This window comes from Ambystoma mexicanum, chromosome 1q (assembly GCF_040938575.1).
Source record: "Ambystoma mexicanum isolate Mex_15411 chromosome 1q, UKY_AmexF1_1, whole genome shotgun sequence".
NCBI lineage: Eukaryota > Metazoa > Chordata > Amphibia > Caudata > Ambystomatidae > Ambystoma > Ambystoma mexicanum.
This window is the reverse complement of record NC_090922.1, coordinates 1,162,326,211-1,162,344,548: the sequence shown is the minus strand read 5'-3', so window position 1 is coordinate 1,162,344,548 and position 18,338 is coordinate 1,162,326,211. Positions and strand designations below refer to the sequence as shown.

Here is an 18,338-nt window from a genome sequence, read left to right as displayed (position 1 = left end):
TAGCTGTATATACGTGTTTGTTGTTTGCGCGCACTTTTATACTGTGCGCGGGGACGCTTCCGTCGCCTTCGTGTGGCGGATGCATTCACGCCTGTGTGCGTCTTTTGCCGTGCGCGGGTTTCCCGTATTCGTATCCATGAATACAGGTTGTTCGCGTGCGTGTGGGCGTTCCGTGTAGTTCCCTGCAGTACTTCCCCAGTTATGCCTTCTTTTTCACGCGTTATTCCCCATTCTGCGTGTTACGCCCACTGTTCCGCCTACTTTGTTGTGTGCGCTGTGCTATGTGCGCTTTTGCTGTGCGCGTAGCGCACAGCGTTTGATGACGTGTGTGCCCGTGTGCGACATGCACCGATTTGGTGCACAACCAGTGGGAAACAAGCGCAGCACCTTCCTTGAATCACACGCGTGCGCGTGCGCTTGCTTTCTCACACTTGCGCCACCTTGCGCTTGCTTGCGCTGGGATTTTCGGCGCACGTTTGTTCCATGAATCGGCCCCTCAATGTCTGTGATGTGTTTAATAATATGTAAATATGTATGTGAAATGATTCATTTGTTGAAATTTGAATTTGAATTGCTAAATTAATTTTATTGTTAAATTAATTGTATTGCTGTTGAAAAGTTGATTTATCAGCGAATTCAGTACCAAAAAAAATGGTGCCTTTTTCAGAGCCTGCAAAATTGGTTTTGTGTATGAACTTTAATCAAATACCCATGCTCTAACATAGTTGCATAGTCCCAGAAACTGCTGCATTTGCTTTATTGTGTGCGGTTTTGCTGTTTTCAGGATTGCCTCAGCTTTTTCAGGTGTGCCATTTTTTCCCTCATGCAAGATTAACTGGCCTATATACAACACCTCTTCTTTACAATACTGCAACTTCTCTGTGTCCACTTTATATCCCTTGTCTGCTAGAATAATCATTAACTGAATTGATTCTTGCCTGCACTCATCTTCTGTCATGCTACAAACCAAAATATCATCTACGTATTGCAGCACAACACTTTTTAAATCAATATTCCCTAAGTCCATCTGCAGGACCCTATTAAAGATTGATGGAGACTCACAGTACCCTTGAGGTGAACAAGTGCTTTTCAGCTTAGTCTGGCAGAAAGTAAATGTCAAATCTTGAGAGCCCTTATGCAACGGGATTGAGAAAAATAAATTTTTCAAGACAATCACTGTGAAATATCGTGCCTCAACCGGGATACTACATAGTATTGTTGCAGGATTTGGAACTAGAGGAAATGCTGCCTCTATAATTTGCTTGATTGGCCTCATGTCTTGAATGAAACGCCATGACCCCCTTTGATTTTTTCACAGAGTACACCGCAGTATTGCACGGTGACTCTGACATCAGTAAGATACCCTGTTCCATTAGTACAGAAATTGTTTTTAAAAAGGCCCTCATCCGCCTCTCGAGACATGGGATACTGTCTTGCTCAATGTAAAATTGCTCCTGGCTTCAGCTTAATCTTAATTTCCCCTACCCCCTTCAATAGGCCTACATCATAGGGGCCTGTAGTCCATAATGAGCCTGGCACTTTTTCTAATGCTTTGTCAAAAAAAATGGTGCCTTTTTCAGAGCCTGCAAAATTGGTCTTGTGTATGAACTTTAATCAAATACCCATGCTCTAACATAGTTGCATAGTCCCAGAAACTGCTGCATTTGCTTTATTGTGTGCGGTTTTGCTGTTTTCAGGATTGCCTCAGCTCTTTCAGGTGTGACATTTTTTCCCTCATGCAAGATTAACTGGCCTATATACCACACCTCTTCTTGACAATACTGAAACTTCTCTGTGTCCACTTTATATCCCTTGTCTGCTAGAATAATCATTAACTGAATTGATTCTTGCCTGCACTCATCTTCTGTCATGCTAAAACCAAAATATCATCTACGTATTGCAGCACAACACTTTTTAAATCAATATTCCCTAAGTCCATCTGCAGGACCCTATTAAAGATTGTGGAGACTCACAGTACCCTTGAGGTGAACAAGTGCTTTTCAGCTTAGTCTGGCAGAAAGTAAATGATGTCAAATCCTGAGAGCCCTTATGCAACGGGATTGAGAAAAACAAATTTTTCAAGACAATCACTGTGAAATATCGTGCCTCAACCGGGATACTACATAGTATCGTTGCAGGATTTGGAACTAGAGGAAATGCTGCCTCTATAATTTGGTTGATTGGCCTCATGTCCTGAATGAAACGCCATGACCCCCTTTGATTTTTTCACAGGGTACACCGCAGTATTGCACGGTGACTCTGACATCAGTAAGATACCCTGTTCCATTAGTACAGAAATTGTTTTTAAAAATGCCCTCATCCGCCTCTCGAGACATGGGATACTGTCTTGCTGAATGTAAAATTGCTCCTGGCTTCAGCTTAATCTTAATTTCCCCTACCCCCTTCAATAGGCCTACGTCATAGGGGCATGTAGTCCATAATGAGCCTGGCACTTTTTCTAATGCTTTGTCAAAATATACTGGATGCTGCCGCAATATCATCATTCGCTGTGGGACCTCTCTTTTCTCTATTTTGATACAATAGGTGATATGCATTTCAAAGACTACTTAATCGTCTGCTGGAACGTCTCTAAACATATCCTCATTGGTGACATCAGTCAGTCTATACCTGTCCCCCATGGAAATCACTCCATGGCATGCCCATGTCAAATCCTTCAAGCATGGCCAATTCCTCCTTGTGCTATGGCTGCAACTAGTTAAAAGGGAAGAGTTTGACCCCCCTCCTTCTTCCATAGGTATCTGTGGCCTGAATAAAAACTCATCAGGTATTCTCATAGTCTTTTTTCCCACTAAGCCGAGTTGCTATGTTAACAGAATGCATACCCCATAATGGAAGACTTCAGGTTCCATTGGCACTCCCTGCATGGCCATGTGCCCTGTAAATGCCAAAATAAATTTGCCCATGTTTAAATAGTGTATCACTGGAGTAGAACACGCTATGCCATCACTAGTGAAAGAAACCATCATATTAAGCTTTGTCATTAAATCTCATCCCAGAATATTTACTGGTGTCTGCCGTGAATACAATAATGGAACAGACATGTCCTACTCTCCTATTTAGACTGGTGATTCATCAGTGAAAGAAACTATGCTTGTAGCTCCAGAGAAACCTTGAGCATTCATGGCATTTCCCGATAACGGATATTTTCCCACCCGTATACATGAGCGAGTTGCACCTGTGTCTACTAAAAAATAAAAAGATTTGCCTCCTATTGTTACATCAACCCTTGGTTCCTCTTGGGGGTCTGGTGTTACGGATAGTACTGAACACATCAAGTCACCCTGTGAGCTGTCCTATTGTGGGTATATGTTCATCCCTGCACCTGTGAAAGGACTGCCTCCTACCACAGAAACACCCCCTATTCTAGGAGTTAATAACTGCCCTGTGTTTGTGTTTTGTTGTATCTTCATGGGTTCGTGCTGTGACTGTCCTCGTGGTGCATTGAATGGTGCTTTTTGTGGCCATTGTGCTTGCTGCATTTGCAGCGCTTGTGCTTGATACACCGTCTGATCTTGTGTGAAAATTTGCCGGTCTGTACATACCTTTGGCTTACACACATGTGCGCAACTTGCCCTGCCATACCACACATACAGCATATTGGAGGTGCTCTTCTAACTTGCCCTCCTTGATTAAACCCTCCTTGCATGTTCTGATTATCATTCTGCATATTCTGAAAGCTACTCTGCTTATTTTGAAAGTTACCTCTCCCTCTAAAGCCTGTTCCTCGGCCTCTTGGTATAAACCCATTTCCTCCTTGTTCCATCTGGCATTGATTATTTGCCTGTGATGCACCCATTGCTTGTTGCTGAATTCCCAGCCCTTCTCCGTCCGCTTGTCAACACTGCACCCTTTATGGCGTATTTTGACACCCTCTTCCTTCTTCTTATTTTTCTCTTGCAGTAATTAACAGTGGTGCACTAAGGTCAACTGTATTTCTGCCCAAGGTCTTGCTTCCATCCCCACTAATTTCTTGAGCTGTCTTTGTTCTTGCTCCGGTAGTCCCTGACATAAAATGTGGCAAACCACTGTTTTCCCCCACGTCTCACGAGTTTCTAAAGTCCACTGTTCCTGAATATTTTGAATTTAAGCAAGCAGATCTTCACCTTCTTGCATCTTACATGCCATAATTGCACCCATATCTCACATGTGAGGATACTGTAACCTTAAAGCTCTCCACACTTCTGCTCTACAATTATTAAATGGTGCTCCATCATGAGCTGTATTCTGCGCTGTGACACTTGAGTAGCCTGCTTGTGTCCAAATGTCATCAGCCCTCTCCCAAAGAATGGCTGCTAGGAGACCCTTAATTTCCCCTATAGTTAGAGTATTTCCGCCTGTCATGTTTTCTAGTTCATAAATCCATATTCCTGCACCCGCCATTAAACTAGGGAGCTTACATCTTAAATTATCCGTATACATCTATGGTCATGGGATATACTATGTCCAAAGACAAGGCTCTATGCTGAAGACTAAAGGGGCTTCCTTCCTTGCCTTGTAACCGGTCAATTAACAAGCAATCTTCTTTTCAACTGCTTCCCGATTCACCTGTTGCTGCATCTCTTGATAAACATTATCGATCCTATCTCTGATGCTTCCTATGTCAAAGTGATCATCAGGATTTACCCTAGTTGGTCCTGGCATTACTCCTTTTGACTGGGGAAACTCCCCTCTGTTGCCCCATGATATTACTGTACTTGGGTCCATCAACTCTTTCTGAATGCGATCAATGTTGTGTGCCCTGTGCCTCCTTGTTCCCTCCATTTCTTTGTCTAATTCCATTTGTTTCTTTGCTTCCTATCTAACCCTTTCCTCTTCTTGCCTTTTTTCTTCCCTTTGTTCATATGCTCTATGCACTTCGGCCCTCATTCCGAGTATGGTGGTAGTCATGGCGTTATTTGCGCCATGACTGCCTCCCATACCCATACCGACTCTGGTTTGGTACAATGGGGACTTACCGGTCCATTCTGACCTTGGAGGGACCGGTAAGTCCCCATTTACCAAACCATTCCCCATTCCCATTTGAGCCTCCATAGGGCTCAATGGGAATGGGGAGGGCGCATATAACGGCCGGCGTATGCCAAGCCCGTTATTTGCACCCAGGTCCCTTAACGGGTCCTGTCCTTAACACCTGGTCAGACCAGGCGTTAAGGAAGGGACCCGCTAAGGGACCTCCTAGTAGGGCGGTAAGGGATTAATGGCACCGGTCTCCTTACCGGTGCCCGGTATCCCATACCGCCCTACTCGAAATGAGGCCCTTCCTCTTCTTTTCGTCTTTGCATTCTTTTATCCCTTAATTTCTGAGGCTCTTCCTCTTCTCTCTTCTTTTCTAACCTGTCCTGTTCTTCGAGTGCTCTGTTGTCATACTTTATTTGCTCTTCTGCCCTTTCTTCCTTTCTTTGTTGTTCTTCCTGATACATCTGCTCTCATCTTTGTCTATTCTTTCTCTTGTTCTCATCTTCCTTCAATCTCTTTTCACATTCCCTGTCCTTTTTATCTTGCTCGTCTTGGTCTTCCCTTTGCCTAACCTACTCAAGGCTTTTCCCATCGAACAGACTTATATAATATCTGTCCACCCATCCATTTATTCTGCACGAACGTAATCTCGTCAGCTTTGTCCTTTTCTCCTTACCATTTTTTATCTCTCGTTCTATGTCTGTGGTTATATTAGATTGTTAAATTATCTCTTGATTGCGCTGCAAGAGCTTAAAGATCTCTTCCTTTCTTTTAGTCTCTTCTTGACTATCGTCACTACCATAAGCGGGTGGTTCATATATTGGGTTACTATACCCTGTCGTCGCCTTCAGTTCCTTTAACGGATACAGTCCTGCATCTTCCATACTATCGCCATTTACTTCCGGAAGAGTAAAGGGAGCAGGAGGCTCAACACCTTCCTGCCTGCTCTGGTTAAGCATCCATATCTCAGGGGGCAGATCTTCCCGCTCCTCCTGGTACATTTTCCAAAGCTCTAAAATAGCTAACCTTTCCTCCAATTTATTTCCTGTGTATTCTACATGCAATTATGTTGTCATGTGCTGTAACACTACCTTTGCCAATCATCCCCCAAAAAGCGTGTGCAGCAAACTCTAATCTCAGAACAGGTTATCATGCCATGTTATTTCTCTAGAGGAGCGCCTGCTACCTTTTTTGACATATTTGCAAGGAACTTGGGGTTGGTCACCCTAAGTTACCTGGGGGCAACCAGACGTGGACTCCCTGCTCACTGTGCTCAGAGAGGCACAGTTTCACCTCACTGATGAGGCCCAACAAGGCTGAAACACGTGTATGGGGGTGCTGGTGGTACTCTTTTTCAGAGAGGAATTGCCAGAGCATTTTGGTGCTGGACTGCCCATGTGGGCGGGACAAAGACTGATATTCAAATGGATATTTCCCATCTGTGAAAGTTACAGTGAGCAAAAAGCGTGTGCTGCAAACTCTAATCTCAGAACAGGTTATCATGCCATGTTCTTTCTGTAGAGGAGCGCCTGCTACCTTTTTTGACATATTTGCAAGGAACGTGTGGTTGGTCACCCTAAGTTACCTGGGGGCAACCAGACGTGGACTCCCTGCTCACTGTGCTCAGAGAGGCACAGCTTCACCTCACTGATGAGGCCCAACAAGGCTGAAACACGTGTATGGGGTTGCTGCTGGTACTCTTGTTCAGAGAGGAATTGCCATAGCATTTCGGTACTGGACTGCCCATGTGAGCGGGACAAAGAGTGATATTCAAATGGATATTTCCCATCTGTGAAATGTACAGTGAGCAAAAAGCGTGTGCTGCAAACTCTAATCTCAGAACAGGTTATCATGCCATGTTCTTTTTGTAGAGGAGCGCCTGCTACCTTTTTGACATATTTGCAAGGAACTTGGGGTTGGTCACCCTAAATTACCTGGAGGCCAACCAGACGTGGACTCGCTGCTCACTGTGCTCAGAGAGGCACAGTTTCACCTCACTGATCAGGGCCCAACAAGGCTGAAACACGTGTATTGGGTTGCTGGTGGTACTCTTGTTCAGAGAGGAATTGCCATAGCATTTCGGTGCTGGACTGCCCATGTGGGCGGGACAAAGACTGATATTCAAATGGATATTTCCCATTTGTGAAACGTACAGTGAGCAAAAAGCGTGTGCTGCAAACTCTCATCTCAGAACAGGTTATCATCCCATGTTCTTTCTGTAAAGGAGCGCCTGCTACCTTTTTTGACAAGTCTCAATTGACTATCTATAAAATACGCCTCAGAAAAATAACAAATATGAGGGTGCACCAACAGTAGCCACTCAAAACCTCTACTTCTCAATTATCTCAATCTATCCACTTGTTTGGCACCGACAATAACCTCGTATAAATAATGATTTTTTTATCTATGTAACACAAACTATTTTTGGTGTTATTCGATACTTTTCTTATACATAAAATATAAAAACAAAACAGACCACTAATTATCTCTTTACATGCACACCATGGCATATACTCCTTTTCTCTCAGCTCCCTAAATTACTCTGATAGGAGTTTGAATCTTCTCCTCTCATAGATCTATCTGTGCACAGCCTTGTTTACCCACTTGGGTTTTGAGACAACACCTTCTAGAATTCCTTGAATTTAGGACTCTGGCTTTTTATGGAACGGCCCTCGTCCAAAACACTTCTTTCGCTTGATGCTCTTCATCTTATGTCAACCAACACCCTGTTACTTATTTATGTGGTACTGCAATTCAATTTTTCACAGTTTGCCAGTTTATTCAATCTACTCACCATTTGCCTTTCAGTTCCGGACTATCAGGATTGCCCCCTCCTCCAATCGGCCACCTTCATCTTTGGTCCGCTCAGCACCTGTGGAAACCAGGAGGGATTTTCTGAAAGAGGGGCCTGTCACACCTGTATCTTCTTTACTTGCAAGTTGACTATGTTGGCCTTTCTCCACAGGAAAAATGTGCATTCATCAGGCTCGTTTGCGGAGGGTGTCTGATGGTCTATCTACTCCAAAAACGTACTTATGGATGGGCCTTTTTAACCATCCCCTTTCTGCTACCACATGAACCTGATGGCCCTTTAAGACGAGGTAACACTCTACAGGGTGGATGGCGATGGAGAAATTACTTGAAAATCAATAATAAAACTGACTCAGGGAGTTGACAAAAGGCTTGGTCTGTTTCAATAACAATTATCTACAACAGGGAGTACAACAGATATCATTGGATGTCTGACAGTAAGATCTCAAGATATTTCATAAAAAACTCACTTATTTGCCAAAGACTCGTCATCATTGACATCACATTATGTGTCACACTAAGAAGAATTATGGGAGGTTGTGATTGGATAATGGGAAACATTTAGGTATACTTTCTGTGGGAGTTGGTGTTGTGTTTGGGTCTCTACTCTCAGGTGGACAATTCTGCCCACCCCTAGTGCAAGCCATTGTGAGCCTCATCAAATACACAACATCTTATTTGGTCTCAAAACTATATGGCTCTTTGATACGTGGTCCTTTATAATTGGTTGGCATGCTTGTACCCTTCTGTAATATTGCACTTGATAGCAGCATGCAAGCTGGTACTCCAGGTGCCGGTGGGCCGGACTTGACAATGCCTCCCCACCAAATTAGCCCATCGTCTATCATCACTCAAGCTGTCTGCCATGAGAATCGTCTTTTGAACGTGGCCTTGCATCTATCACTGCTCCTGGGAATAAAAGGGAGTGTGAGCATGACTTTATCTTCAAGTCTCGGTTCAACTTGCCAAAGTCTATTTTCATCTGACCATGTGACTGGAGACCACGTTTTGAGCTTTTTCATTGTGCTTAATACCATTTAATGAATACAACTTGGCCCTCATTGTCCTTCTGCTGCACCTTAACAGGAGCTCGGCTCTCACCTCTCGTTCATTGTATCTTTCCATGATAATTAACTATTTTCTTGGCTGCCTCTCCCCTTGACACTGGGCCAGGCAGACCTCTTTGATTCTTCTTCCATCTCCATCCAGGCTTATTTTCTGTGCCACGTACTTCTATTCACAGGGGTTTCAGCTTGCTAAAGTTGATGTGAAACTTCCAGATTCCTATGCATATATATATATATATATACCTTGTCACATCGCTGCAATCTATTCACAGTAGCCAGCCTTATGATTACTTTGTCTGCTTGTGTTACTGAATCTATACAATTATAAAATGGTTATTCAATTTCTTCAGTGCTCTTCACATGTAGAACCTTTATTCTGCATATGAAAGTTTACTTGATTCTCACTTTGTCATCAGATTCTATATTTTCTATTCACCTTCTCTCTTGTCATCTCTTCTGAGGTGTGTCACTTTGCTTCATGTGACGTCACCAGTCTCTTCTTTCATCCGTGATCACGTGTTCTTTTGGGATCTTTCCCAAGAGGCTGTCAGCTTTTCGTGGATACATAAAGAAAGGTTTCCTTAATGGGTACTTTGCTTCAATGGCTGCTCGTGTTATAGGCATCATTACAGGTGTTGCCTTTGTCACTATTTCTGGTTCCCGACAGATAGGCAATTTAGGTGAGGGATTTCTGGTAGAGGCTTTTGGCTCCTCTTCTACACAAGATTGCAGTGAAGACATCATTTGATACTTTAAAGAAATCTGTCTGCCACACTCAGTAAAGATCAAACTTAAGTGTGATTGTAAATCATTTTTCCAATACCATGTGTACCCCAAAATCTGGCCCTTGGACGTTTCCTTCTGAGTCAAAAAATGGTGTACCATTTAATTAAATACTATTACTAATAATATTGCAAATATTGAAAGTGGGAAAAATCCTCCACTAACCAATGTAACAAATGAGATATTATTTGCTCAGTTTCGGAGAAGGCAGGTCCTTGTTACATTATTTTTCTAGAACCGCAGAACCATACTGCTCTGCAGTCTGGTTTGGATATTTACATCTATCGGATTTGCTAGGTCCACTGTAGTCCATTATTCCTGTGAAATGTTTAACTCCATTGATGAAGCTCATCAGGGACAGGGGGAAACGTGTCATTCCTGTCTCATTGTCATACAGCTCTAATTGAGAACAGGTGAAGTCCCACTTAAGTCTGATTCACAGAGATTTGCATCGGAGAAAACAAGGAGCAGGCTGTGAGCATTGCAGATCTGCCCTTGCTATCAACTACCTGATTCACAAAGCCTAAAGCTGGCGCATTTGTTCTCTACTCCACAAAAAGAATTACTGCCTGAAGAATATTCTTCATTACAGAATTGTATTGCAATATCAAGTACTCATTTGAAATGAGAAATGTATTTTAACAGGGCACATAATCCATTAAAATGAAAGAGAAAGGCAATATTTGCAAAAACTGAACTACATCAACAGTGGCATTCATTTCTCAATGTTCAAGTGAATAGCATTTGAAAAAAGCACACCCCTCCCATCAACAAATCGCATATCTAAATAGCACCTAATTGTTGTAGAAAATCAACTCAGAAGAGAAAGAAAGACATATCTTTAGTAAAGGGAAAATATTAAGGGGCTGGAAAGGACCAAGTCTGCAGCAATCATGGTTCCACGGCAGATCAAAGATGGTGTGTATTTCAAAATGACCTCAATGAACAAAACATAATTGGTAACACACAACTCTCATCTTGGCTACTTTGAGCAGTCACCTGACAGCTGTATCTGATGAAAACAAAAGTATTTCAAAACCACTTGATAATATGCCATTAGCACCTGGGGGAACGGCACCAGCCAATCTGGTGTCAAGGAATGCAGGATGTATCTGAGAGTATAATTCCACATTTCATTCCTGCAAATATGTCATTTCAACGGGCCCGAATGTTGTTATTTGACTGGCAGGGCCCGGGATTCCCCTCTGTCACTTCCTCTTCTTTCAAATCCTACTCCCCTACTCTGACACACCCTTTTTCAGCTAGTGACCTTCACCTTCACCTTAGCCTTTACCTTTCTGCCAGTGTCTCCTCACTCCATGTCCTGGTCACAGAGTTATGTACACTCATTACGAGACTGCTGCTAACCCACCGGTGCTACTGGTGGGTTACCGGCAGACTCGCTTACCGTTAATGGCACCCGATAACTCAGTGTTACCAGGATATTACAGGTGCCGGCCACGGTGGTAAGTTTCCATGGGAATGGGCTTGGCCCTATCACTGACACCGGTAGTAACAGTGCCAGTGATAGGGGCCTGAACTTGCGGAATGTCTAGCAAGCCTGCCGGTAGTTCATGAGCCATCAGTATGCCGTATCTGGTATTACTGGCCGTTTTACCGGTATATTTCCCCAGACCGGCACAATCATAATGAGGGCCTCTGGTCGTAGAAATATCTAAAGGGCCATCACCCTGTAGCACTCCTAACACCAACCATATTTGTTTTCTAGCTATTATAGGAAATCGAGTAAGGGCGGTATGCATAGAGACCCGTTTCTATTCAAAATACATTTTTTTAAAAACATATAAGTACCCAGAATGAAGTTCTGGGTTTCTAATAATATGAATCATACCGTTCTGTAGCTGGCAGGCCATTACGAGTCAAGTCTCTCCCAGAGTGGGGTGATTAACACTACAATAATTCACCTTTTTATTTCCAGCTACAGTTAAAAGGAAAATGAGCTAGGCACATCAAAATAAAGAAGTTTCTCTATCGTGTCTATTAATCCTGTTTCTGGCAACCATGTGAAAATTGCTCAGGTGAAAGTGATTGTTTCGTTCATTTCTTGTCTGAGAAATACTAGTTATAGACGTGCTTTCTAACAAACATTTGATTTTTTCCAGAATCTAGATTTCTACAGTCTTTGGATGAGGACAATATGACAAAACAACCCGGGGTGAGCTTCTTACCATAAGTTATATAATGAAATCTAAAGATCGTATAAAATAATTGAAATGATTAGATGTATTTGCCAAGAGTTAGTATTTAGATGTCCATCTGTAGTGATGCAGTTTTTGCTTTTCTTTACATTTCCTATAGCTCACACCTGATGTTCCAAATTGTTCTTGCACAATTTCTTAGAGATGAGCAGCAAATCCACGTATAGGTGCATCATATCAAATATTATGACAGCTGAACCCAAATTAAACATCTAGGAATGTAGGAACATACAATAAAAGATAGGGCCACAGAGTGTTATGTTAACATATAAACGTTAAGACTAAAAAGGGGTTGTGCTGCTACAATTCCATGTTTAGGGCCTACGTGGGTTGGTGGATGGATGAGTAAGTGATTAAATGTACGAGTATGTTTATTTATTTATTTTCTTTTTTTATTGTTGTTTTTCGATAAACAATATCTTTACAACATTGATTAAGAAACATTTTCTAAAAACAACGAAAGGTAAAAGATAAGAGGAAAAAAAAAGAAACAATAAATATAACATAATAAGAACATAATACAAGGAAATAACAATTCGGCTTTAAAGGCTGTGGAATAGAGCACAAAACCTATAAGTTCATCAAATACAGTTTGCGTTCAGTTTCCATTTAGTTTTGTTAGGATATCATTCCAGAACTCTTATTTAGATCCATCTAGATTTTTGAGATTTACCAAGTTCAACTCTACGGCAGATAAAAGATGAAACAGATCAATGATCAATGCTTGCCTGTAGCCCCACATGCATTGTATCCACAACAATTCTGATTTATAGGTAACTGCTTCATCCACATATTTCCCCAGGTATCTTTGCCTCTCCTTTACAAAGTGAGCACAGTAGAGCACAAGGTGTTTCAGAGTTTCATTTACCCGGGTTTTACAGAATCAGCAAACCCTCTTCAGATAGTAAGGCAGTGTGGAGCCAGTTTTTTGTACGATCTAGTGTTGGAAAAAAGGTTAAATTTAAAACGCATATATAATATGCATATCTTTTGGTAGGGAACCTGTCTGATATGAGCAAGCAGTGGTTTCAGTTTGTGGTGACATTTTGCGTATTCCTTATATGCTGTGTAGTTCCCAATTTTATCAGCTGTCATTGCCCAGTCATATTGAAGTAATGTTATCTTCACAATTTGTGGCCATTTAATTAGGTCACCTGTTTCCATTGCTATAATTTCAAGGCTCTTTTCACACAGTTGCCCAGCAAAATAGACAGATTTTGGGGAGCCATGCTTTAGCATTGTTCCAAGATCTTCATATAAGGAATTTGAAACCGGGTCTAACATTTTGGCATGGCTAGCCAATTTTCGCCATAGATGTTTAATGGCTAAGGACGTAAGTCCCAATTCTTGCATGATTATGGCATTTGGTAAAGATGTTGCTAAGTGCAGAACTTGTTTCCATATTTTACCTTGGATTTTATTCAAAACTGACCCAATTTCAAGAGAGCATACGTCTAAACCATAGATAATGATTGCTTCCACCTTAAGCGTGTAAAATTCAATCAATGGAATCAAAGAAAATTGGCAGACCTTCAAGTGTATTAATTTCATCTGTGCAATCAATGGCGAGGATTTAATTACAATTTCTACCTGCCATTTGGCAATTGAGTTGGAATTAATCAAATTATACCCTAAGTATATCATGCCCAATGCACAAGGAATGATCAACCCTTTGATGTTCCATTGGTAACAAACTATCTTTCTCCTATTTGTAAAGATATTCGATTTTTTTAAATTTAACTTCAAATTGTGGTTGTCACAGAATTCAACTAGACATTCCAATTTATTTTGGAGTCCGAATGGGGTTAGGTCAAATAATATTAGGTCATCTGCGAATGCTAACCAATCTAAGCGCAGATCACCCAATTTGACCGCAAAGGAATTGCAACTTGGCCATAGGGTACCGATCTCAGTTAAGTACAGATTAAACAGGGTGGCTGCAAGATTGCATCCTTGTTTAACTCCTATGTGTGTGACAATAGGAGGGGTTAAAGATCCAGTTTTATCTATTTTTATCCTGTAGTTTGTGTTAGTGTGTAGTAGTACTGTCATTGCTATGAGTTGAGGTGGTATTGCATTCTTTGCCATAGTATTTGTCTTATTACTGAGTCAAAAGCCCCAGATATGTCCAAAAGAGTCATATAAATCGGGCCATGGTCTTTCTGACTAGTGAGCTTTAATAGATGCACCAACATAGTGGCATTTAAGTGCGTGCCCATTCCCTTCTGAAACCCTGTTTGAAAACGAGAAAGAATGTTCTGCTCGGCGATGAAATCATTTAGGTCTCTTAGGATTAGGGCAGCAAAGATCTTCGCTGAAACGTCTATAAGAGCTATAGGTCTAGAATTACAAGGATCATTCAGAGGACCTTTTTTAGGTATTGGTATTACAATAGCTGATAGCCATGATGCCGGTACAGTTTTAGATTGAAATACACATTCTAGGCGCCTTAATATGATTGCTGCCCACAACTTCGGATCGTCTTTTACGACGCACGGGGGGATGGCGTCCGGCCCGTCAGCCTTTGAGGGTTTCAATTTCCCTATTATCTGTTCGATGTCATCTATACCCCATAGACATTGTGGTGGCAGATCTGTCGCAGTAACTAAAGTTTGAAGATCCCTAAATTTCTGGGGAAAAGCATATTTGTTCTGATATAGTTCTATCCAAACTTCCCCACTCACGGCCAAACATAAAGTCGGCATTCCTTTCAATCGAGGATCTTTCAGCGTCACCCAGACTTCTCTAGTGTTTTTATCAATAAGATTATGGATCATTTTTTGGTTGGATTTAATATATTTGTCAAACTTTAGTTGTTTAAGATCGTTTTTATATCTTATCAGAATTGCCTTTTTTTCACTAGCGTAAGAGGTGCTCACATTAGAATGTTTAAGCAAATTACGTATTTCAATGTTTTTCTGTTTTTTTCTAAGCGCAATTGCAGCATTGTAAGTACCCCTATGATTGATCTGTTTCTCAGTCATTTTTTGAACCACCAGTGCTTCAATATGCCTACGTATCATGGTGTCTTTCTCCATTTCACAGAGCTTAGATTCATTTATAGACATCATTTGAGCATTTAATTTAACAATGTCCCTATTAACCAAATAGTTTAAGTGCCTATATAAGCTTGCATTCTATCTAATGGATAATGCTTTCCGATCTATTTCCAATAAGGACAAAGCAGATAACGAATTATATACTGGAAGATTACATTCAAGTCAACACTCCAAAATGATGTGATTACTTAGGTGGGAATGTATAATATTACACATGGAAGCTGTATTAGCTAGGGGTCCAGAGATCACAATGTAGTCAATGGTTTAGGTTTTAAGACCACGAGACCAAGTATACAATGGCTCTTTTTCAGCAAATGGTATTAATTGCATATCCCATTGTTCAAAGTAATTTATCCATAATTGTCCCCTTTCATATGAGGACATGGCATATAGATAGTTTGATATTTCTGGCCCCACAATACTTGTACTAAGATTAGAATTGAAGTCACCACCTATAATGATTTGCATGTTTGGAGAGTCTGTAACAGCATCTATCATTACATGATTTAGTTTGTCTATTATGCTATCTACAGACGTTACAGTCGGGTTCCAGTAGAGTGAAATGAGTAGCATATGTGAATGCATTTGAGTACTTGATGTAACTTCAATAGCAAGTATATCTGTGGATGTAAACACTTGGCGTACCTTAGCGCAATATATGTGTTTCACAAATATAGCAAGCCCACCAACCAGATGGACGCCCACATAAGCCTCTCACAGCATGGGCACAGAAAGCCATATAGCCTTCTAAATAAATGTTCTGGAGTGCCATGGTTTCTTGTACTATAATGATTGCAGGTAAATTACTATCTTGGAGGTTCTCAAACCATACCTTTAGGTTCTTAAACCCACAACAATTCCATGAATGTATCACCAGTACATTATTTTATAGTTTTCTTTACCTGGAAACTCACCGATTAATGTTTTCATTAGAGGTTCAAGCCATGCAAGGCTTGTCATAATTTGAGCCACTGATTCTGATTGGACTCTAATTTTTTCATGTATACTTGCAAACTGATTCTCTCGTACATCTGCGCTAGGCTCACTTTGGGATGGTGGGGCCTGATATTCAACAAAGCATGTAGCATCTTCCATAGAGTAGTACATAGATAAATCATAACCAAGCATTTGAAAATCTTTTTCATGTTTCCATATTAGAGAGGCAATTATTATAGTTTGATAGTTGCAAAGTATCCGACAATTGGGCACATAGGGAAGTCTTATCCAGTCAATATCATTAGACAACAAGTTACGCAAAGCTGGTATTTGATGGAACACTTTCATTAATGAGGCACGGTTTAAGTTGGGTTTATCAACTTTTGTTGGATCCACCGTCCAACCCATCACCAATTTCATTTCGGGTGACACTTCTTTGTGATTTGGGATTCTACCAACTCCCTGTCCGTCCGGTGTTGGAGTATCGTTGATAAAGTGCGCCTTTTCACGAACATCTAAGCAAACAGGAGTCATCTGTATATTAGCAACCCCAAGCACCTGTGGGGGCACCTTTTCTTTGTCATCATTTCACACTTGGCTGTGCTCACTGCCATTGAATTCATTAATCAGCGAGTCAGTGCCATCAATATTAATCAGAGGGCCTTGCGAGTGTTTGAGTTAGGGATGTTATTTTCTTATCCATTTTTTCAAAGAACCTTTGTAACTGTATTTGTATAAGAAGGGGGGTTGATATTACACCACCCTCTTTAAGTTGTTCCACAGTGTCTTCACCGCCCCCCTGTTCTTGTTTCTTATTCAACCGCTTCAACAACATTGATGATGAGTTTGCATTATTGTTACTCTCATTAATGCCCAAAAGGGCCTGACTTTCTATGTTTAGTTGAGTTAGATCAATAATTGTTTCATCCTTTACTTTCATGTCGTTTTTTTATGTCTTTTCTGCCATAGACATTTTTTTATTTTTTTTTTAATTATTATTGTTTGTTGTTTTAAGCCCCAATAACGCTCTCGCATGTTTTTTTAATTTTCGTGACATGAAAAAGGTAGACTGTTTTTCATTACAGTCTTCTGCCAGAGCTTCAATGGGAGAATGTCCCTTCAGGTTGAGACCCACATTTAGGTCAATCAAATCCCTAAGGGCCGTGGGACTATCAGGGGTGATTTTCAATACAGGAGACTTTGGTTCCTCATACCCTGCCTGTTCTCCACCCATAACCTCAACAGGCAATAGATTTGCAGCCAACAATATCTTTTCTAGCACCAAGATTCTCTAATGTTGAAGTTTAGCAATTTCTGCGTATGGGGGGAGCTGGTTCATTTTTTGTTCATTATCGCTCATTCCTATGTTTATTTCTGTACAGTCAGAATTCCCCCAGGAGATAGTTTGCATGGATTGCGAATTTACCGGAGGCATAGTTTCAGCATTTACTGCTCCTATGGACTCCGCCAACTTATTCTCATGCCTTGATTTGCCACTAAGAACTTGATCTGCCCAGAAGGTGTGGCATTTTTCCTGTGCCATCAAGAAACCCTCTATTCTACTCAATCTAGAATTAATTTCTGAAGTTGCTGAACTCAGGGCACCAATTGCCCCATGTGTATATTCATTCCCTTTGTCCAGCAAGTTCAGAATCCTTGCTAGGACAGGAAAGTTCTGTAACTCTTGTTGATTAAGATCCACTAAGGTATCTTCAAGAGGGAAGAGTGGCAATGATAAATTTGGTTGGCGTGGTATCTCGGAGATCCGCTTAGGTAAAGATTGGTCAGAACCTAGGACAGGTGAGTGTGGGTAAATTATATCAGTTGGGTTACACCGCAGCTCATGTGCATGTGATCTAGAATTTTGTTTTGTCTCTTTTGTCTCATAGCCTATATCATTCTTTTTTGTTTCTTTTAGTTGGTTCAGATTTGCCGCAATAGCTGCATGAAAGTGTACTTGTTCCCTAAATCCACGTGAGCTTGCTGCCGGGGTCGATGGACCATTTGATAGGCGCGTTCTGCTGTGTAATTCAGCAAGAACCACTGGAGCAGCCAGTGAGGTGTCAGCAGTACGTATGCTGTATCCATCACTTACCGCACCCAGTAGCGAGCTATCAGTAATGGGTATATTGCATATAGGATTCGATGGGTAGGTGAGACCATCATTACTCTCCATAAGAATTTGGGCTAAAGTATCTGTTGTTTTTATTTAGTACAGTTTTTGGATGCTCAAGCGAAGTTGTATTTAGAATAGGTGTACATGGAGGTGCTGATGCAAGTTCAATTTCACTACAAATCTTGCAGGCACATCTCCCTTTATTTTTGGTCTGATTTATGGTTTCCTGAGATACCTCTTCCTCTGACATGTTCCCCTCACTTAACATAGATGGGGACCGTTTAAACACCTTTTCCCGTTTCGCAATTTTTTGACCATGCTATAGGTCCTGCGGCCACAACTACCTCGATCTTCAAAGTGAGCACCAACCAGT

At 41.3% G+C, this 18,338-nt stretch overlaps 1 protein-coding gene across 2 annotated transcripts in view; it reads left to right on the top strand.

The window, feature by feature from the left end:
• TNNI3K (TNNI3 interacting kinase) overlaps positions 1 to 18,338 on the top strand; it is a 3,214,557-nt gene that overhangs the window by 1,862,493 nt on the left and 1,333,726 nt on the right. For both annotated transcript variants that reach the window (XM_069641910.1, XM_069641909.1), the window contains one exon: positions 11,759 to 11,811. In XM_069641910.1, coding sequence (XP_069498011.1) covers positions 11,759 to 11,811 — 53 coding nt within the window. The remainder of the gene's footprint in view (positions 1 to 11,758; positions 11,812 to 18,338) is intronic.